At 46.8% G+C, this 23,231-nt stretch overlaps 1 protein-coding gene across 33 annotated transcripts in view; it reads left to right on the top strand.

Annotated features, from left to right (window-relative positions):
* Positions 1-23,231, top strand: part of KCNMA1 (potassium calcium-activated channel subfamily M alpha 1) — a 739,251-nt gene that overhangs the window by 199,575 nt on the left and 516,445 nt on the right. For all 33 annotated transcript variants that reach the window (XM_045841891.1, XM_045841892.1, XM_045841893.1 and 30 more), the window contains exon 2: positions 14,646-14,807. In XM_045841891.1, coding sequence (XP_045697847.1) covers positions 14,646-14,807 — 162 coding nt within the window. The remainder of the gene's footprint in view (positions 1-14,645; positions 14,808-23,231) is intronic.

Genomic DNA, 23,231 nt, shown 5'->3' on the forward strand with positions numbered 1-23,231 from the left:
TTCTGGCCCATTGATCCTATGACTATTTCTAATTGCCTTTAAGTTCTGCTTTGACTTCTGGCTGGTGCCTGCTCCTGGTTGTGCCTGGAGACCAGTAACTTACAATGAGCATTTTTCTGGCTCTTGGTCCTGTTGTTCAGGGCTGTGACACAGGGTTATTTTTGTTGTCCTGTGCCAGAAGATACTTAATAAATGTGAGTGGTGATGATGGGTTTCTTAAGAACAGTTTGGCTGATTCATTTTTGAAAGTTTTTTATAAAATAGTGAAATAAAACAAATATACTGAAAAGCATATACATATAAAAGTACAAAATAGTGCATAATCATAAGGAAATTCATGCAACTACCCATTGGGTCAAGAAACAGAACATACCGGTATCCCCTGGAGCTTTCCCATCTGTCCCTTCTCCATGGCTTGTTTCTCACACTGATGTTTGCTAAGAAATCTTAGTAGACTATCTCTGTCCAGCTTCTGGTCACTGGTCAGAAAAGCAGCTTCAGAAGATGAAGAAATACAAAGACCGGGGAATCAGGCAACAATCTGGGCTTTCTTCTAGGGCTGCCCACACAAAGGAGATTCCATCTCCATGAGTGGTTGGGATAGACGGACAGATGTTAGGGAGACGTGGCGCACACGGGCGACTGGCTCAGGTGATGATCACAGTGTGCAAACAGGGGCCCTTGTCCTGCAGGGCTCTTCTCTCACTGCAGTTATTAGATGCTCATAACCAGAGACTTCTGAGATTTAAAAGTTACCTTCCTCTGGGTCCCCACCTGGGTCCCCCACCTGGTGTGGCACCTCCCGCCCCCCCCAGCCTGGGGGATGGAGCACTAATGGAAGGAGAAAATATTTGTTTTGGTCTAGGGGAGATTGTGTGTCCTCAGGCAAGGATGTGGCAGAACTAACAACAGATCAGTGGTAATTCATTAGTAATGTTGACATTCAACTTATAGACATTTTTGGAAACTGCATTTCTAATAATGATCTTTGGTTAGAAGTCTGTATTTGTGGAAAGACACTAGTCTGAACAGGCATAAAGGGAGAAATAATCTGCTTTGCGAGAGAAGGCTGAAGGGCTTTGCCTTCTCCTACAGAAGGGTGTGAGCCTTTCAACATTTCCACTGTTGCTCTTCAATTATTGGTGAATCGCAACTAGGTTTGCAAATTCAGAAAACTGGGGGGTGGAGAGAGGGATGCTGTAGGGAAGGAAGCCCCTGTACATGCAAGTGTGTATACCTTTGACTTCTTGTTGGCTTGTTTTTCTACATATGACCTCATCTTTGTGCTGGACTGGCCACTTTGTCAAGGGGGCCCTCCTGACCGAGGTCTGAAGACGGTGAAAGGGTGTGGGTGCCCCAGAGGTAGAGAGCCAACATGTCCAGACACTCGGTGTGCTCTGTCTGGGTGGAAAACCTCATCAGAAGCCAGACTGAATCACACCAGTTTCTAAGACATTCCTCAACCATGTTAGGCAAAAGAGTCCCCCGCTGACGAGCTGGGGTAGAAGGAAACCTGATATAATTTTGGAAAAACCTTCTTTGAGAAAGAAGTTTCTCACAGCTGCTTAGACTCTGCCCGACATCCAGTGTTGGAGGGGTCCCAGGCCACATGGAGGAGATTGATGGGTTCAAGGGTGCCAAGAAAAGAGTTGAGGCTTTGCAGTACTGGGGGAATCGCCATTCCTAACTCCCCTCAGGGATCTAGAAGAAGGAGAAGTAGTCATCTGAACTGGATAGAAATAGAAGTCCCTTCCCCTCTCCCCAGGCTATTTGTTGAATTAGTTGTTATTTCACATTAACGGCCAGCTCAGGCTCTCTCGTATTTGGCTGCTGTGTTGGAAACAAATATAGACTAGGGTGGTGGGAACCCAGGCGCATAGGAGGTTGCTGAGGTTTCGGAGCTGAGCCCGGCCTCTAAGGGGGCAGGTGCAGAATCTGAGTGCAGGGAGTTAGGCAGTTCTGTGGAGCCACTGAAATTGGAGCCTGGGCCCCCACATTGGGCAGCCGAGCCACTGACACTGCTCCTTCTGAGTGCATCAGAATGCCTGGTAACCTGGCTATCTTTCTACCTCCTGAGGCCTCTCTGACTTGCTAGGCATTGCTTTCCTGAATGGGGGTCACTGGGAAAGGCAAAGGTGGGGAGACCTAATTTCAACAGCTCTTTTGACCTGAAGCCAAACGCATCTAAGTTCAGTCGGTGGGGTTTATAGTTGCTCACTGGATTAGGTCCTAAATCATGGTGGAAATTTTCCTGGAATGGGACAAATCTTTTTGTAAATAAGAACATTTGTCTTTTTTTGACTGATGTGCCTGGTGAAGCATGTGCCCCTCAGAAGCTCCAGGACATCTGATCTTGTTTGGGATTTGGTGTTTGAATTTGAACATGTGCACTGAGAAACTGCAGTTTGGGAGCCAGAGCTCAGTTCAAGCTTCAAGTCATGGAAACCTGCCGGGTTTAGCCAGGATATGAGCGGCACTCAGGAAAGGGTTGTTTTTCCGGTGCCTAGTGAGCAGAGGTTCAATTTAACCAATCAGTACATATTATTAGTCACTTGCTGGATGCCAAACATTCTGGGTATTAAAAAAATGGGCCATTGCCTTTTAGGGGCTTTCGGGCTAATTGGGGCAATATGACACACATGGATAAAGACAGTGAAGGCTGCGTGCCAGTGCCTGTCCAGTGCTGAGTGAGAGGAACAGATTGTGGGCGCTGGAGTTAGGGCAGGGAGAGCACTTCAGTGGCCCCCTGGGATTTGATTAAGGAGATGAAGATGGGTGGAGAACAATGGAGAGGCCGTCCCAGGAATAGGAAAAGCTGGCACCAAGGTGTGGAGTGCCAGGTCACATCAGGGAACTCTGGAGGGACAGCAGGCTCTGAGGGGAAGGGGCAGGGGGGACTGAAGGCCTGAAGACCAGGCTTGGAGGAGTTTGAGTTCTGTGCTGTGGACAAAGAGGATTGGGGAGCATTTTGATTCCAGAAAATATGAACAGTGTTAAAAAAAAGGCAAAAAATCCCCCCCCGCCCCAATCCAGCAATCATTCTTTAATACACTATGAAGTCCTCAGTATGTGCTAGGCACTGTTCTAGGCTCTGAGGGTATGCAGTGAACAAATGGGCCAAATGCCCCCCCCCCCCGCCCAGAGCTTACATTATGTTCCAGGGGAGACTGGTGGAGAATAAGCACACCCAGGTGTAAGGAGTGGTAAGCATGATGAGGAAATTGCAACCCTGAGAGATGAAAGTGACCTGTTTCATTTGGGGAATTGGGCTATACCTTATATTGTTCACAAGTCACCTTTTTTACTCCATGTTGCTTCTGTCTTTTGACTTGGAAGACAATATTCAACCACAAGCAATTCATCCCATCTGTTGTCTGCTGGTAAATTCTCTCTCCTCACTTGCCCCTGAATGATGGTTTGGGGCTATGGCAACAATTTCACTGTTTCCAGGGAGACAGTTTAGGTTCTGTGCATTTCCTGCTGCTGTGGCAGTGAGGGCTTCAGGACCCAGAGTGAGGCTAAGTTGGACCCTTTGGAATGGGTTTCAGGGTTTTGAGCCCTGAAAATTAATGCATTCCTTTCCTCCTGCTCTCTGGGCCAGTGCTTGCTGAGCTGCTGGAGTCCTGAGGGACCTTGTCTCTGTTGCCCGATCTTGCCTGGCCCGGAGGCTGTCTGTGATTGGTATGACAGACACACCCTGGGGTCCATATAGAGGGGCCTGACCACTATGAGCATGGCCTCTCTCGGCCTTAATTTCCCTTCTGTGGAGAGAAGACTAAGTGAGTGGTTCCTAGACTTTTATGAAATACTCAATTCAACTTTAAAAAACTTAGAGACTAACACAGGATTGCCAACTTTTTATTTTGACAAGCACAAACATAAAGAAGAAACTGTCAAATGCCAGCTCTGTCATCATTGTCATTTCATTAAAAGGGCATATTCTTACCCGACAAAGAAGTGATGACATAATATCAAAGAAAAGGACAGTTTTTCCCTGGAGAGGCATACGGGCCGTCTTTCACTGACATACATACATTATGTTGTGCTGCTGCTTTTCTTTCCAAATTCCATCCTGGAACGGTGCTGCTCCATGGCCCCAAACTCAGGGACCGCAGGACCAGAGGGCTGGTGAGCCATCCTCCCAGCATCCTTTGCTGTGGAGAGTGAGACACCACTTGGACCGGATCCTGTTCCCAATTCTCCCAGGTAGCAGTGAACTTCCTTCTCCTGCTTCTCCCCTCTTGACTCTTCCACTGTCTTTCTCTCTTAGCAATTGCTTTCTGGAAGTGAAGACATTCTCAAATTATCCTGGGTTGTTTTTCAGGAGCTGGGAGAAGGGGGGAAAGAGGAAGAGTTCATCATCTTTGACCAGCTGAGCGCCTCCCTCAAGCATCTAAACTCCTCATCTTTAGGTAGCATTCAGTTGTTCCTCAACCATATTCACATCCTTGTTTTGATTCAATTTGCCTTTTTCTATACTAACTTGAGTCATAAAAGTTAACTTGGCCATGGCATGGCCAAGTTTATGCTTTCTCTTATGAAAATGAGGGTTTGGGATTTCCTGTAGGTCTTAGTTATCCATGTCTAGTCTGTCTTGACCAGAAACCAGATTAGGCTTCCACTTTGGTGAAGGGAACAGAGATCAAGTTTGCTGTTTGGAAAATATGGATTTGCCTCCTGATCAGTTTTTAATCAGCTGGGGACCTTGGGCAGGTCATTGTTCAAGGCTGTGTAAGTGCATAGTCTGGCACTTGGCTAATATTAACTGCTGTTTACTGAGCCCTCACCAAAGGGCTTTGCATTCATCATCATGGTTGATTATTGTGAATACTCTTGGGGGAAGGTATTTGTAAGCCTACTTTTCCAATGAGAAAACGGAGTTTAAGATGAAATGGAGTGACTTCCTTTCCACTCTCCTCATGCCATCTCTTGGCCTCATGGGGCTCTACAGTTCCTTGTGTGAACAAGCTGTGTTTCTACCCTCCTGTGACCTACACCCTTCCTTTCTAAAGGAAGGGAGTTCAACCGCACAAGTTCCAAGGTCACTTGCAGATCTCACCTCAACAGCTCTGTGACTCAGATTCATTTCATTTTTTTTAAAGACAACATTATTTGAAGGTGTTTGAGTGCTCTCCTTGCGAAAAAAAGTGATGGTAAATTACCTTTTCATAAAATGTAAGATTCCTCCTAAAGCAAAGGGGTTAATATTGAGCTCATGGGCCCTCAGTGCAATTTGTAAGGCCACAGTGCTAACCACAGATCTTCAGCCAGCTCAGTGCCTCAGTTGTCCATCTTCAAAATGGAGACAATAGTGCCTAACTGGCAGAATTGTTAACAAGATAACATAAGGCATTCAGAAAATTACATCTATTATTAAGCCATCTGAACTTCTGGCCCTGCCTCAGACTTGCCTGGTGTGATTATAAGTGATTTCTTAACTGGGAAACAAATGTGATTTTTTGTCTTCTGCCTGGGCCACTGTGCTGGTCTTCTCATGTGGGTGGGTCCTGAGCTATTCTCTGCCAGCAGGTCGGATAAGCCCCTGGGTGAGCAGGCTGACATGGACCCGGTCCAGGTCGCTCTGGCTGAGGGAGGAGAGCTGAGATCTCTGCTAATCCAGTTTAAAGTCTCTAAGGCCCAGACAGTGGACTCAGGACTGCCACTTTTAGGTTCCCATTTTATTAAGCTCATTGAGGGCAAAGGAAATGGTTATTTTGCAGATGTGATGTATTGACTGAGATGTGTACATTAATCCTGAAAGTGCGGGATTGATTTATTAATTTTAAGCAGCAGATGTGGCCATTTGAGAACACATCTCACTGTACTCCTGTGTATAATGCTCACCCATGTTTTGGGCCTTTCAGGAAAGAAAATCTTTTGTTTTAATTTTTTAATTCAATTTTTATTTATATTTAGATACTTGTTTTCTGTATTATAAAGGAACTTTAGCATTTATTTTTGAACATATTGTTATTGCTTTCTAGAGTTATACTTTTAACACATATGTAAAAACAAAAGAATTAAAAATGTTTATATAGATATGGAATTAGTACTACCCATGTATAATGTGCACCCTTATTTTTCCCTCAAAAATTTGGGCAAAAGAGTGCACATTATACACGGCAAAATACGGTATGTCTGGTAGGTCATTCAGTTCCTAGGTGAAACCCCTTGCATTTCTCCAACTCCCTGTCTGTTCCTGGTTAACCAGATTAGATGTCTATACTACAAAGTTTTACTATTTAGGAGCCCATAGGGTGTAAGATGATTGTTTCAGTGGTAGTCAAGCAGCATTTCATAAGGAGATTCCATCTCTTTGTACTTTTTGTCTGTCCCAAGGCAGTAAGGGATAGAAGAAAAACATGGCCTTTAGTCTTAGAATAGATTGGATTTAAATTTCAGCTCTGCTGCTTACAAGATGAGTGATCTTGGAAATTGCCCAACCTCTGTGGGCCTCATAATGTTGCTACCTTCCAGACTTGTGAGGATTAAGCAAGATGGTGTAAAACCACCAAGTAGAGGTCGTGGCCCTTGGTGCACTGTCCACCTCAAGCATTTCACACCACCAGATATTTGTTAGTGAGGGACTCACAATCCAGACCTCAGGGTCAGTCCAGACAGAGCCTGGGGGTGTGTTTGCACAGCATCTTTGCATTTGAGGTGAGGAAACCTGAGCCGACATGATGGTAGGCAACCTGTTAAAGGTCAGTTGGCCTGCTTCTGTTGTCACCTTTCTCCTCCCACAAAGACGAAAAGCAGTTGTTCCTACACAGGCCAGGGAGCTCCTAGCAGTGGGAACCTTATGCAGCCTGTGGTGGTGAAGTATCTTATGAGACCCAATAAACTCAGATGGTATCCAGCATCCCAGAGTAAATTGCTTTGTCTGAGCTCCTTTTTAAGATCTTGTGGCCTGAATCTGTGAACATTGTGCCCCTTTCCTGGGAGCACAGACTGTGGTTAGCAAACAGGGTAGCTGCTGGGTGAGTTCATCTGGTGCAGACGTGGTGGTGTGCCCTCCAAACGTGGACTCCTGGAAGATGGATGGGGAGGCCGCAAAGTGTGGGGGAGGCTCTGCCCTGCTTGGGAGGGGCAGGATAACCAGAACTTCCCAAGGGCAGAGGCCAACTGTGCCACCCCCTTCCACCAGCTCTGTGTGGGGCCCGCCTCCTCTGCTGCCCCTTTCCCCTGCCCCTGGTGTACCACCTCCTCTCTCCTTTCTCTACCCAGAACTTGCACATGAAAATCCCCACTGGTGGTGCCCACATTATGCTTTATTTGCTTGAACTGCTTAAGGTAATCGGCCTAATCCCTAATATGCAGGATTATCAGTACCTGGGAGGATCCCATGACTGGGCCACTGGGCCAGGATGTGCAACGGGCTGCCAGGGGGGTTTCCTCTCGGCCTCTTTGGCAGGAGTGGGGGTGGCTGGAAGACCTTTCCCCAGCAATTAGGCCCAGTGAAGACCCAGGGCAGAGGGACCAGGACAGTGGCACCACATGGAAGCACTGGAAGCTCGATGGGTTTGTAGGTATTGAAATTCAGCCATTTCTAGGTCTTAGGCCAAACTGTGCCACAGAATGTCGTAATCATTGCCATGAAATAAAGCATCTTCTAAAAGCTGAAATGGGCCTATGAAATTTTACTCAGGGGATTTCAGACTTTTTTTCCCCACAGAAAACCCCTTCAAGCAGAATCAGTCTCACACAAATCTTTTAATAGGTGGAGACTGTGCAATGTAGAGATGCTTTGATTTCATGGGGGCCAGGAACCTTGCCTCCTCTGCCCTCTCTTGGTAACCTCTAAGGCACAGAACACACACACTAGGCTCTAAGGAAAAAAACTGTGGGTTTAACCCACTGCGCCCTCTCATTTCCCAGATGGGGAATTGGCTCAGAGAGGTTGGGTAACTGGCCAAGGCCACACAGCCTGTTCCTGGCAGAGCCAGGGCTAGAGTGCAGGCCCTGCCTTTCAACCCAGAGTTCTTCTCCCTGCCACCATCCCTCTAATAGGAGGGAAAGGTTCCTTCTGCTCTGTAGTGAGCAGCCCCATGCAGGGCTGCTGGGTCAGTTTTGACAGACACAAGGGGTCAGGGAGAGGAGGTAAAGACTGCTGGGGGATGGAGTGAGGGTGGGGGTGACAGGCAAATAGAAGGAATAACTGAGAAGCAGAGTCTGTCAATGTAGGCTCAGGGGGAATGGCTTTCTGATGCTGACCAGGGAAATTTGAGGACAAAGTGGGCCTGTGAGACACAAGGAGAGGACAGATGGAGATTTCCTGGGTCCTTTCTTCCCCCACAGCCTTCTGGCTGTCAGGAAGTATTCCATGATGCCAAAGCCTTGGGCAGAGGGTTCAGGCATGGACTTGCAGAGATGAAAGTGTTCCTGGTCCCTGCTCTGTTCCAGAGGGATTAGGGGAGGCCATTCCTTTCAGACCCTCAGGATTGCTGGGCCAAGAGGGCACGTGTCACAGCCACCTGAGGATGTGGATAGCACCCAGGGAGGCTGGATCTTCTTCACTGGCAGCTGCATGAGAGCCTCGGTGCTCAGCAGGAGGACTTCACAGCCACGCTCATGTCCATTTCGATGCTCCGCTCCATGAAGGATGATTATGGTTCTGAGTTTGTTCTTGGCTGAGAGAGGAACTGTGTTCCTCTGTCCTTCAGTTAACCATCCTCTCAAGGCACGGTGACCTTGAAGGAGGGCCTCTGTGGTACATGCAGTACCCAGATTGCATGGGGTGAATGGAGTGCTTAAGATGGTAATAAACCTTTCGTAGGCACTTTAGAGCCGCCCATCATCCTTCCATACACATTATCCCGTTTGGTCCTCATGCTGTCCCTGAGAGAACATCAGGCCAGGTACTTGTCTCTTTTTGGTGTCATACAGCTGGGGTTAAATTCTGATTGAGTTTTCCTGGGCCAGCTACTTAACCCCTCCTCTGTAGATGAGTGTGTTCATATCTGCCTTATAGAGTTACTATGGTGATGCTTGAAATGGTAGCCAATACTAATATCATTATTATTTATTAATAATCATATCTAGGTGTTGTGCATGCCAAGAATTGACTTTCCATTTGCTGCAGCTGCCCTTTTCTCTTTTCCTCCCTCCTTTCCTACCTGCCTTTCACTAAGATGTCTCAAATGTTTATTCTGTCCTCATAATGTGCCAATGTGGAGGACATAGCAGTGAGCAAGAGACGACAATTTTTCTCTCAGGGAGCCTACAGGCATTAAATGATGGTTGAATATGCAGGCTTCCAGGTGGTGGTATAAATGCTCTGAGGAGGCACAGAGCATAGATGGGGAGTGATCAGGGTGGGGTGGCTGTCATTTCCAGTGGCATGGGCAGGGAAGCGCTCACTAATAAGGTATCAATGGCCCGAGCAAGGCTAGGGAGCAGCCATGTGGCCATCTGGACAAGAGGAACAGCCAGTGCAATCAGTCCTGAGACAGAAGTGGGCCTGGAAGGTTCTGGCAGCACAAGGAGACTGATGTGGCTGGAGTGAGTGAGAGAGTGGGAGACTCAGGATGACGGCAGGCGTGGGACAGATTGAGTGGGTTCCACTGTGTGAAGTCTGTGACGTCCTGCAAGTGGGATGAGAAGCTATAGGAGGGTGATGGCATGGTAGTCACGTGATCTGACTTACATTTTTAACCGTAGTTTTCCTCCCAGATGCTCACTGTGTAAGCAACCTCCCAGATGTGGGATGAGGAGACAGTGTTCAGAGAACTGAGACATAATTAAACCCGAGACAGCCTTGTTATCTGAGGGCAGCCTCAACAGGGAGCAGCGAGGGGACGCTGCGATCCTCCTGGTGGCTGGCCCCCAACCTCGCTGCAGTTACCCAACAGGTATGCTGTTCCAGGTGGCCTTGGCTCCTGGCGTGGCCTGACAGGTGTTGATGGGAGCTTGCTCAGGGTGAATGAGCCTAGCTGGGCAGGAGCAGGTGTGGTGGCTGCTCACAGGGAGGGTGCGGTCTGCACAGTGGGCCACCTGGCAGGGCTTGGCAATCTCAACATCTTGTTGAGGAAGGTAACCGGAGCCCTTCTCTGCAAGGTGCGGCAGGGTGAGGATCTGAGAGTTGAACCACATGCTCTGTGAGGCCTGCCTTTGGGGTTCTGGAACCCTTTCTCCAGAGCAGCACTGCTTCTTGCTCACAACCAGAGGATAGCAATGCCATTGTTGCCCACCTTCATTAAGCAGTGGGTACTTTCAGGAAGTGCTGGGTTCCACCTTACCAGATCATAAGGTCGTACTCATCTCTGTCTGCAGAAGAGGGTTGGGGAACTGAAGTGACTTGTCCAAGGACATTCAGAAAAGCTGGACCTGGATTTGGGTATCCTTCCATCCTCAGAGGTCTTCCTACCACACCACAAACTTGAAGTTTCCCTTATAATGGGTCTAATTCGGGAAGGATGGAGACACACATGGCCCATAACTGAAGGTTGGGGGCTGTGGGGTTCTGGGATTAGAATGGGATTGCTCTCCAGGGCTGGGTCAGGGCAGGGCTGCTTGTACTGCTAGGGAAAGCTAGCCCTTTGAAGACAAGAAAGGTTGCTCCCCACTGTGGCCCCCACACCCAACTCTGGGATTGGGACAGGTGGAGCCTCTGGCAGTTTTGGGAATCCCTGGATGCCAGGTTGCAGCAGAGGGAACTGCTTGGGAGTGATGGGTTCTCTTGGTTAGGTTTGGAGGAATCATCCCACTGGGGAAGGAACAAGAGATGTGAGTAGAGCAAGCTGGCAGTTTATGTCTTGGCTTGGGGGTTGCCTGGCTGGGCTGGGTGGCTTCACCCCTGCCCCCCACACCAGGCCCTGATTCACTCTGGGCCAGTGTCCCTCTCAGGGCCAGCAGTCGATGCAGTGGTGCAGCTTTAACTTTAGAGGGAACCAGTCCCGTCAATGTGCACTCTGTCACAGTAGCTGTTAGTTACTGCTGCGTGCCAGGCACCATGACAAATGCTGGGCATCGCTTATCTCACGTAAGCTTTGTCACCTACTCATCACCTACTGCTGGGGGTCTACATGCCTGTCCCCCATTCTACATGAAGGAAGTAGAAGCTCTGGAGCTAATGTGCTCACAGCAGTCAGCTTGTTAGGGGCAGGGGATTCTCGGGGCAGACCTATGCCTAGACAGGCTCTCTGCCTCTATGCTGAGCTCTCAGGCTCTGTGCCTTCCCCTGAAATACCTGCTTTCAGTTGCCCTGTATATAAAATGGGGATAATTCTACCTGCCTGTTGGATTTATTATAAACTCTAATTGAAATCATGCATAGGAAGCACCTAATTTGTAGTTCCTGACACCCAGTTCTGGCTTGATAAGTGGTGGCCAATCACTGTTACAATGGGCCCTGCCCCTTACCACTCGTCCCCTGTGTGTCCCAGCAAGGCCACTTCCCCTCTCTGGGCCTCTGCTGCCTTTTCTCTGGAGCATGGGGTTATGGTCTCCGCTCCACATAAAGGATGCTTTGGCTACAGTGAGGTCAGAAGTGGCGAGGGCCTTTCCCTCCAGGCAGGGAATGCCCTCCTGGCCTGTGACATCAGGCTTTGTAGAGCTCCAGCCCCCTCTTCTCCCTGCTGCTCCCCCAGTTCTGCCTCCCACATGTGTAATTAAGCTCAAAACATCCAGTGTAAGCAAATAACAACAAGGGCATTATCTCCCTTTTGTCTGTGTTTTTCTTTGCCTATCATAAAGTAATTAAAATAATGAATACCTTGTAAAACAATAGGTAAGAGGGCTGGCAAGAGAGCATTATCTGCCATATACCACTTGTGCTGTGAATTATTAATGCATTGAAACCACTGTGACTGGAGAGGACACCTGCCTCCAGCCTTTGTCATGCCCATTCCCTCCTCCCGGGTCTGCCAGGTGGCTGCAACCCTGAGCTCCAGGAGTTGAGGAGCAGAGAGCTGGCCCTTCACACACCCCTAGTCATGGCCCTGGACCAGTTCAGAAATGTCCCAGGGACACACTGCTCAAGAGGAAATATAAAAGCTTCTGATTAGAGGGCCTTTTCCCTGCTCCATCTCTTTCCTGCCCCATCTCTTCCCTGTCCACTCCACGTCCTCTACTTCTGGAAGAAGCAGGCAGTTCTGGGCCTGGGTGAAGGGAGGGGCTGGGAAAGGGTGGGTGTTAAGATCCATGTCCTATTTCAGATAATAGCCTGGATGATCAATCCATGCCAGGATCATTAGAAGCAGTGGTTCTAAAAGTGGAGTTCCCAAACCAGCAGCTTCAGTATCACCTGGGAACTTGTTAGAAATACATGTGGTGGGGGTGGGGTCAGCACCCTGGGTTAACAAGCCCTACAGGTGGTTCTAATGGCCCCTTAGGTTTGAGGACCACTGCTAGAGTGTCGGTGGCTGGAGGAGAGGTGGGAGGCTGTGGGACTTATTAAATTGGACATGTATTAAGTGTCCTGGGGTGCTTTTAATCCCCACCATGGCTGTGGGCAGGCAGTGCTGCCCCATCTGGCAGGGCAGGTCCCACAGAGGCAGGAGAGCTGGCTCTACACCTTCAGATACTAAGGCTGATCCTGGATCAGGGTCTTCTCTTCCAAGACATGCAACTATGCAGAGTCTTTACATGGCCGATACATGGGGTCCTACTAGGCCACTGAGACTGGCCTTAGGTGACTCAGGCAGCTGGCTCCACAGATGTCAGCAGGTGGCCCTCAAATATACCCACCCTGTGCCAAACCCTCACCCCACCCCTGCTCCCTGCTTCCTCTTGGACTGTGCTAGTTCTGTAGGGCCCAACACACTTGGAAATAAAACATAAGCACCTCGTGTTGCTGGTATTGCTTCTCTCTTCCCAGCTCCCCTGAGCCTGGGGTAGCTGGAGGGAGAGAACCAGGTGTCAGGAGCAGCTTTCTGCCAGCCTGCAGGTCCCATAGAGCAGCAGTCCCCAACCTTTTTGGCACAAGGGACCAGTTTTGGGGAAGACAATTTTCCAGGGACTGGGGTGGGGGGAATGGTTTCCAGATGATTCAAGCATAATACATTCCAGCCCATCTCCTGCTGTGCAGCCCAGTTCCTAACAGGTCCAGACTGGTACTGGTCTGGTCCTAGGCCCGGAGGCTGGGGACTCCTGCCCTGGAGAATGACTCACCCAGACTCTGAGCCCTCTTTTCCTCACTCTTCCCCTTCCTTATTCACTGCAAAGATTTTTACTTCTGCCTTTTGTTTTTTCCCCTCACTCCAATTCACAATGATCCATAGGATCAATTTACTTTGGAAATTAATTCTAGTGTTTTAAATGATGAACATAATTGTGCTGGCATCTTTTAAGACATCTATAGATCTGCAAAAAAAAAATCTCAGTGAGTATTTGAGTAGAGGACTCAGTTAAATTTAAATTTTAGATAAATAATGGATACATTTTTAGTATAAGTATGTTCCATGCAGTATTGGGGGGACATGCTTATGCTAAAAATTTATTTGAAGTTTAAATTTCCCTGTCTGTCTTGTATTTTATTTGGCAACCTTAAGCCCTGGTTCCATAGTCAGTGAGGGACTGATACTCATAACTATATTTGTTCATTCATTCATTCATTCATTCATTCATGTTTATTGAGCCAACTATATTCCCAGTACTCATTTAGGCACTCAGGATACAGCAGTTGGGGTAGAGGCAGAGAGTAAATGAAATAAGTGAATTTTAGAGTATATTAGAGGTTTTAAATGCTTTGGAGAAAAATAAAGCAGAAGGGCTATTTTGTCAGAAGGCAGAGTTGCAATTTTAAAAGGGTAGCCAGAGAAGACTTCATTGAAATAGTGATATTTAAGCAAAGACTTGAGCTTAGTGAGGGAGCAAGCTGTGGCCCTTTGTGGGAGAAAAGTTTTTGTGGGAGGAGAGGGTACCTTATATGCAGGTGAGTTCAGGTTAAGGCCCAGTGTGGGGCTCAGTTATCTGATGATGTCAGCCTTGTTTCCTCATTCACATTTGAGGCCATGATAGGTAGTTTATTATCTCCTGTAACTGAAAAGGGCTGGGGTAGATTTCAGGCATAGCTGGATTCAGATGTTCAAATGATGACATCAGCATTTCATCACTTCTCCTACTTTTCTCTGTGCTGCCTTCACTCTCAGGAAAGGATTACCTTTCCTATGCTTTCCAGCAAAAGTCTCGAGCTCGAGTTGTATTACATTGGTTGTGCATCATGTGACCATCGGTGGCCCAGTCACAGTTGCCAGGGGGATGGAATGACATGATTGAGCAGTCCCCATTCCTGGAGCCAGTGTGGGCCTGTCAGTCTCTTTTGAACTACAAGAGGAATGAGGAGGTGGGGATTTCCTTAAGGAGAGGACTGGGCACTCCTGTGAGAATGGCATGAAGGCTGGGTAGGGGAAGAGCCCAGGCAAGATTCTTTTCCTCCTGAACTTTGTGATTTTTTCTTAAAAATGGGAAGAAGAGAATCTCATTCTTTCTTTCACAAAGATATTTTAAGAAGAAATAAAGAAAAGATTCTTTCTTAAAAAGATTTTAAAAACTGATCAAAGCCATAACCCATTCCTTCTTTCCTAACCTTGTAACTTCAGGCCAGTTCCTACCTTAGCTGAGGACCCTTTGATTTTGGGGGGTAGGTTTTGTTTTTAAAATGCACTTGGTCCCTATGTCTCAACCTTTGTTCTCTCTGTTGCCAGGAGGCCCAGAAGATTAACAATGGCTCAAGCCAGGCTGATGGCACTCTCAAGCCAGTGGACGAAAAAGAGGAGGCAGTGGCAGCTGAGGTCGGCTGGATGACCTCTGTGAAGGACTGGGCGGGGGTGATGATATCTGCCCAGACACTGACCGGCAGAGTCCTGGTGAGTCCTCAACTTCCTCCTCACATCAGGAGGCCTGCTTTTCAGGTCCATGGTTGCTTTGTTTATAGGGATGTGGTGTTTCACAGGGTCTTCTACAGGCCACTGGCTGTTGGGAGGTGGGACTAATGGGGAGCGCTTGTGTATGGTTGTGGAGGAAGGCTGGGTTCATGCACATTTAAGCTAATGTTTGCAGACTGGGCTATTGTCTGGGGCACAGAGGGACCAGGAAGTTCTGAGTGTGTGTGTATATGTTTGCTGGCCTTCTAGGGATGCTACTGTTGTCCTCTGATTGCTAAGCAGAGAGCCTCTTTTGGGAAGTTTCCTAACCTCCTGCCCTGTGTGATCTGGATCCCACCCACATTGGACATCCTCAGTTATCATGGGTGAAAGTTATTGGCAGCCCACCCAAGGCTGTCTGGCCCTTGCTTGGAGCATTGCCCCTGCAACATTATTTCTGATGAGGCTGTTCTTGCCCCATCTGCAGCCAGGGCTCATCCTGTCCCTTCTCTGGGCATTGCTTGCTTTCTCTCTGATGTGTTTATATGGAACTTGGCTTCACTGACTGGTCTCATGGCGTTCTAGTTCTTGGCAAGGATCACAGGTGAATCAATCATGCCAGCTTGTCTGGGACTGAGGGGTACCTTGGACATGGGTCTTTCAGTGCTAAGACAGAAGAAGTCCTTAGACAAACAAGCATAAATTGGTCACTGGCCAGGCCATGCTCCTGACAAATGTTGACCTTTTCTTTGGGGTAGCCATGTCTACTGGCTTTCTTAGATCTACTTTGGGTCAGGAATATTCCTGAGAAGGATTTTCATTCCAAATAATTCCTTTTTATAATTTTGAAAGCTATTTTGTATGGGATACCCTTCCTGGGCCTGAAGCTGGGGCTTGGTCAAAAGTCATTTGGCTCATAGATAGTGAATGGGGACATCCTGACAGCTGAGGCAGGGATACTGGAAAGTAGATATGATCACCCTCGACATTCTGTGGCAACAACTCAGTGAGGTGGTGACTGCAGATATAGGGAAGTGGTGAAAATTTCACCCATCACAGTCCTTCTTGGGGAGAACTGTACCTCAAGTTTGGGAAAAACATCTTACAAACAGCTTGAAGGAAGGAGTAAGACACTGAATGCCATGCTTGGGTTATAAAGTTGGTGGCCAAAGAGCATTCAAGAAGGACAGGGTTCTATTATCTGAGGGACTCATCATGAGCTGAACCTTCTGAGAATCTGGTTACGAAGCTGTGGCTGATGTTAATTGGTAGCAAAATAGAAAGGGGAGAGATTTAAAGTTGAGATTTTGTAGGAAGAATAGAGAGAAACTGGTGAGGACAGTTGCTGCATGGAGGAAGATAGAGAGGAGGGGACGATCCAGGTTGGTGGGATCTGGGTTGCTGCCCAGGAAAAGCTGGGCAGCACTGTGTGTCAGATGGGGTAGCAAAGGCAGCATTGCTGTGGGCTATGCTGTGTAACCACCATCCTTGTCTCCCCTGCCTCCTGCCTGCCCAAGTGTCCAGTAGAATCTTCATTGCTCTTCTGTGCTTGTTTCTGAGCAGATTCCATGTGTGGAACTTAAAGGGGTTGAATTCTGAGTCTGGGCATTCATGTGGGACGAGTGGAGGTGGTACCTTCTATATGTATGGTGGTGATGGTGGATGCGGAGCAGTAGATATTTTGGTTACACAGATGTGCAGCCCCCACAGCTTACATGTGGCCCCTATAGACAGTTCTGAATATCCCCAGCAGCATCGGACAAGAGTTACTGAGCACCAACTCTAGGCCAGGTGTTCTTTTCAGCCCCATGGAAAACAAGGAGTGACCCTGATTCCATTGCACCATGGAAGTTGTTGAAGGATTGTCTGGAGAAATGCTAGGAGTTCAAGCATTGTGTGAGTGTGTGTGTTGGGGTGGGGGAGCTGAATATGGAGAATTTTGGGGGATCAAGAAGGCCATCATAGGGACAGAAGCCTTTGAGCCAAAACTTCCATTTCAAGATGGACCGAGCATACACTTGTGATATAAAAAAATAAAAATGTACCTGAGCTTACAAACAAGAGAGGGACCACTTAGTGGGCCAGAAGCTGAATACCTAATAAGACAGACAGCATTTGAATTGAGCTTTGAAACGTGAGTTAGGATCTTGAGCATCAAAGCAGAGGAGATCGTTTCAGAGTGAGGAGTGCAGGAACAGGGAATGACCACTACATTGATGGACCGAGGCCTGGGCTGTGAACACAATGGCACTCCAGGGGAAGCAAACCTGGGAAGGTGGGCTGGAGACAGCTTATCCCCTCTTCAGATGCCAAGCAAAAGAACTTGGATGGAATTTTGTAGGAAAGGGGATTTTGAGGGAAGGGTGTCATGATTGGTGGTTGTGCAGAGAGAGCTGGTGGACAAACGGAGACCAAATTGCTGAGAAGGGGAGCTCGGAGGTACTAGGATCAGTTAGGATAGTGAGCTCCTAGCACCTGTGACAGGACTTAAGGGGATTGTGGCAGCGGACCTGGTGAGGAAAGGCCTGAACTAACACCAAGCTGTGGAAGCAGGTAGGTGGATGTGGGTAACATTATGTAAGTGGAATGAATCACAGGCCAAGTGCACCCAGCATCCACCTTGATACTACTACTGGCAATAATACTATCGAAAGCCTCCTGTGAGCCAGGCACTGTGCTAGACACTGCATGTTATGATTAGATTGAAGGGTAAGGACCATGTGGAATTTTTTTTGTATCTTCCATTTTGCTGTGGTGTTATAGGGATTCATTACAAGGAAACAAGCAAGCCAGTTGTATCAATGAATCTGTTTCCATTTTACAGTCGAAAAAACCCAAAGCATAAGAAGGGCAATGACTTGCTTAAGAATATGCAGCCTCCAGGCTAGTCCCTGCAGGCTCTGGACTTCCCATCTAGTGCTCTTTCTGTGTCATTACTTCCAAGTCGAAGATAATGCCTCTTCTTTTTTAAGCCACTGACAGCTGTCGCTTTGGCTGTGACATTTTGACTTTATTGTCTCTGCGCCAATTAGGTCCTAAGGCTTCTTGGCTGTATTCTTTTAACATTTGCGTGGACAAGCACAGTCTGCCCAGGCCTGCTTGCCCAGGAAGCCAGCTGCTCTCTGAAGGTCTCCTTGGAGAAAATCCTGCCTGTGCTGCTCTGGCACCCTCAGAGCAGAGCAGGTCCCACTGCACAGAGAGCAGGCTTCCCTGAGTTCCAGAACAGGCCTCTGCTCTAGGAGAAGGCACATCTTTGCTCTGAGAAAGGAACAGATTTCACATTGAAGTCTCAGTGTCTGCTCAGAACCCAAAGCTGTGTTTGTCTTGAGCTGTCCCAATGTTTAGCCTTCCAACAATGGGACTAAAAGCAAGACTAGACACCCAATGGTTCAGAGTTCCCCTTTTCAATTTTTAATTTGTTCTCCTTGATGCATGGCTCAGGAGCTTAGCCTCCACATCTGGATACTCCCTTCACCTGTCTCATTGTCATAGGTGAGAGAGTCTCAAAGCTGGGGCATTGTGGATAAGGCCCAGCTGGGGAAGGATGCGCCAGGACAGCCTAGGCATAGCTGTACACTTCCCTTCTCTCCGGGCTCTCCAGAGGGGCACACCGTTCATTTGTACTTGTTTCTCACCTGCACCAGACACTATTCTCAGCACTGGACATAAAGCAGGGAGCAACAGAGATCTGGGGTGTGAATTACTTATAATGATAAATTAGATACAATGTAGAGCTCAATGTAAAAATGACTAATGATCATCATCATTGACCAGTGCTTTTTATAGTGAACACCTGGAATTTTATCATCAAAGTGACAATTCCTTGACCAGGTCTCCAGATAGCCCAGTCCTTGCCTTGTGTCTCACCTTGGCATTCATGCTTTAGCTTCACAAGAGCAGCCAGGCTGGGCAGAGCCTTCTCTTGGAGCACATGGCTGAGGGAGTCTACCTCAGAGTGAACATGAGGCTGTCAAGGGTTACTACTTCCTTTATCTTTTCTTTAATTAAAAAATATTTATTTGAAAATGTTTTCTGATTATAAAATTTTGGAACATACCGGAAGTATTGCTGATAAACTCCACTTTGGGATTTGGAGGTGACCTACACTGACAGCATTTCCACATAGCCGTGAATGGGTTCAGGATACCTCCCAGTGGCTGTTTGGGCGTTGTTGGGGACTTGGTTCACTGCATGTCACCTTATCTGCTCTGTGCACAGACTCGGGGGATGAGTGGTTCTTTGTGCCAGGGTTTGCTGTGGTCTTCCTGGTGAACCTCTAGTGAACACCATAAATTGGGAGAGGGAGCATGACTTTGTGTTGTGGCTGCTTGGAGCCAAGTTGGTGGCCTATATAAAATACAGAGTCTCGGGATTTGCATTCAGTGTATTCACATACTCCTGGCTTCATCTCCATGTCTCTCCTTCCTTTTTCTCTTTGTCTTTATTTCCTCATTCTTCTCTTGAGGTTTCCATTGTATGGGTTATGCACTCCACACAGTTTTTTGAGCAAATTAAAATTCTTCTAGGAGTAAGGCAATGCATATAGATAGAAAAGGCAAGATACACACTGAGTCAGCTTTTGTATTGTTTGGTTATCCTTTATGGAAACGTAACCCGAAATCAATATTAGTTATAGTCTAGTTCAGGGGTGGTAACTTTTTCTGTAAAGAGCCAGGTAGTAAGTGTTGTAGGCTTTGCAGACCATAGGGACTCACACAGCTATTCAACTCTGCCTTTATAGTTCAAAAGCAGCCACCAATAATACATGGACATGACTGTGTTTATTTAAAATTTATTTACAGAAACAGGTGGTGGGCCAGAGTTATTTCATGTGTCATAGTTTACTGACTTTTGGTCTAGCTCATCTCCTTATTTTATAATAAAGAAATTGAAAGTCAAAAATTGAAAGCAATTCCTTAGGAACGAATTTTCTAAGATGATATCGGACAACAGTGATGGCATCAGAGAACCCAATCATAATGGGGAATGTTACAGACACAGAGATACATGCACTCACAACATCTACATTAGCACCTTATTTCTGTGTATTCACATTAATTCCCACGTTGATCTCAGAGTGACTGTCTCCCTAGGGGAACTATGGCTTGTGGGCCAGCATGACTTCAGCTATGAGTGTAAGCAGTATCTACACTGCCTGGGCTGTACCTGAACCCCGTTCATTACAGAGTCAGTGTTTTATGATTCTCCTCAAAGACTGGTCTTGCTAATACAGCTGTCAGCTACTTGAGCAGAGATAGAGCCTTTAGAATTACTCTTTTGATTATTTTCCCCATATTCCCAAAGTCCTATACTACATTTAAATATTGCTCCAGGATGCATCCATGTCTAACACATGAACTGAAAATATATGCTACTTGCTTAAATGTCTGGGGGGTGATTAGTCAAAGTAAAGAGAAAGAAAAATGCTGGTCTTTTCCTTTATCATCCTAAATATATTGCATGTGTGGTATTCTACTTTTGCATTATATACATAGTCTGGCCATTCTATCCTTATCTCCCAGAGCCCAAGAGAAAATATGTATCAAATGCACCTTTTGAATAGAAGTAATCCTGTTGGTTTCACAGAGTTAAATAGATGTGCTCACTGCTGGACTATTTGCCCATGAAATTGGAGCAGTTGAACAAAATGGAGGCGCACACGGGCATACGCTCAATCAAATGTGTGACATTCATTGCCATCCTTTCTCCCTTCAGGTGGCTCATGGTACTGGTGACATTTCTCATGGTGCCTGGTGGCAAATTCACACACTGCTCACATTTTCGTCTTTCTCTCTTTACCTCTCCTCTGTGTTCCACTCAGTATTTTTTTACATTTTAGGCAAATCTACATGACATTTTTATGTTACCTACAAATAAATGCCCTATGTAGCAGAAAGACCAGAAGTTTCACAGGCATGTATTTTTACTAAGAATATCCCCATATCGAACAGGTAGATCCTGCTCTCTGTGAAATTCGGAGTAAATTGAGATTTTATTTGAGTTTTTTTTTTAAACTCCCCTGAGTAAGACTTTTAATGGAAACACTGATTCTCCTTTAGTACTTCATAGTAGTTCTTCATTTTATCCTGTGCATAATTAGAGTTTATATTTTGGGTATGAATCAGTAACTCAAAGAAGGTATGCTTTCTTTATAAAATTATCAAATATGAGATTTTGTCTTCATCTGATGAATGATGCACTAAATTTATTACTTGTGAGCCAGCATCACTGAGTGAAACAACATGAGTTGGAGAAGTCCCTGAACCCAGCAAGCAGACAGAGAGGTAATGAGCTGCCTGTCCCTGGAGATGGTCATAGAGAGGCATGATCACCTGGGTGGCACTGTTGTTGACCATTGGCCAGACTTCATCCTTAATGTTCCATGAGGTTTTATAGAAAACTAGACCTAGGACATGTTCCAGGATAAAAGTGGTTCCCTGGAACTCAGACAGACAGACTCTTTCTCATCCCCTTTTTGAGATTGCCAGTGTGTATCAGCACACAAATATTGAAGAAATCCTATAGTACGAAAGCAAAAAGATTTTTTCCCCTAGCATTTCCCATGCTTATCACACCATGGAACCCTTTCTCATGAAGCACCATGGGCATCTCCAAGAACAGTTTGGGAAATGTTGAACTTAACCCAGGGATCGGCAAACTGTGGCCCATGGGCCAAATCTGGCTGACTGCCTGTTTTGCATGGCCTTCAAGTTAAGGACGGTTTTTAGATTTTTAAATCGTTTTAAAAGAAGCAAAAGAAGAATATTTTGTGACATGTGAAAATTATATGAAATTCAAATTTCAGTGTTCATAAACAGAGTTTTATTGGGATGCAGCCATGCTCACTCATTTACATATTTTTATGGCTGTTTTTGCAATGCACCACAACAGCAGAATTGAGTAGCATCCACAGAGTCTAAAATATCCATCAGCCTAAAACAGTTACCATCTGGCCCTGGACGGAAGAAGCTTGCCAACCTCTGAACTAAGTCACCAAGTTCTCCTGCTCTGTGGCTGCCACTGTTCCTCTCTAAGTGGTCAATGAGACTGCTCTGCAATTCTTCATGGCACAAGGTAATGGCTAAGATGTGCCATCTATCTCCTTTTTGTAGAGATGTCTTTCATTTACCTCCATAAGCTCAACTAAATGATGTGGAGAGATGGGGAGACAGAGGCCAGAGCCAGGAGCTTCCAGTTCCATAGTAGGTTCTCTGCTGGCTCAGTATAAGATTTCACCTTCCCACAATGAGTGGAATGTATATGGAAATTCTGTAGCAGGGTCTCTCCCTAAGTTGCCCCCTCTACTGCCTCTATGCTCCGCTGTCACTGCACTGCAAACCCCACCTGGCAGCCCAGAGTCTGGTCGCTATGGTGAAAAGTGCCCCTGGTTCTGGCCTGTAGGCTGGTATCTCAGCTGCACTGGCTGCTGGTCTGCATTGCTGGCCTATAGGTTATGTGCTCTGTGTGCAGCCTCTCCAGAGTGTTTTGTAAAGAGCAGCTGTTAATGTTACTAGCTAGTGTGTTGGCTTCTCTGACTTCCCCTGTGAAAATGAAGGAGAGCTCCAAAAACAATCTTCTACAGCTCTGGAGAAAGGAAGAGCCTCTGTTGCCTTCCTTCTCTGGGGTTTTGGTGTGGGGGAAATGGGGGTGGGAAGTGATCCCTGCTTTGTCCTTCTACCTCATTCTCGTGCATCCATTTATATCCCTTCATCCATCTAGCCAGTCCTAATACTTTTGTTGGTGTTCCCCACACGCAGAATTGAATGTAGCACCCAGTCAGTGGGTGCCTAATAAACATGGCAGGGCACTTTGGTATCTGCAGTAAACAGGCTGGGCAGGCCTTCCCTTGCCAGTTATCTTGCCTCCGTTCTCTCTATTTTAGCTTCTCTGTTGGGGCTGAAAGATAGGACCCTGGCTGCTCTGCTGATCCAGTCCTATCTGAACTGGGGCTCCTACTCTCTTTTGATCTCCATCTGCTCCTTATGTCTCTTTCTCATTTGACTGGAACCCCAAGGAGGATAGATAGAGTACTTAGCATCCCCAAATCTCCAGCTTCTGCCTTTCCTCTCTCCCTGGGACATGCTGTGGCCTTGAAATGTGGAGGGTTGCTATGCGTGGAGCAGCAGGGCAGTTTGAATCCAGCTCTACAGTCATCCTGCTTCACCACTGTCTTGGACTTTTACCGTGGGGTAGTTGCTTCCTATTTTGGTGCCTCAGTTTCCTTATCTGTTTAATGGACATAATGATAGTCCCTGCCTCTTAGTGTTGTTTTGAGGATTTGATGAATCAATGAATATAAAATGTTTAGAATAGTGCCTCTTTCATGGTTGGTGCTTAATGAGCATTAGCTATTATTATTTTTGTTATCGTGTGAGCTAAGTCACTATGTCATGGAGGAAATGGGTGGTCTGGAGGTACAGAATCAAG

Source organism: Phyllostomus hastatus, unplaced genomic scaffold (genome assembly GCF_019186645.2).
Source record: "Phyllostomus hastatus isolate PE091 unplaced genomic scaffold, TTU_PhHast_1.1 phas_contig_38, whole genome shotgun sequence".
Lineage (NCBI taxonomy): Eukaryota > Metazoa > Chordata > Mammalia > Chiroptera > Phyllostomidae > Phyllostomus > Phyllostomus hastatus.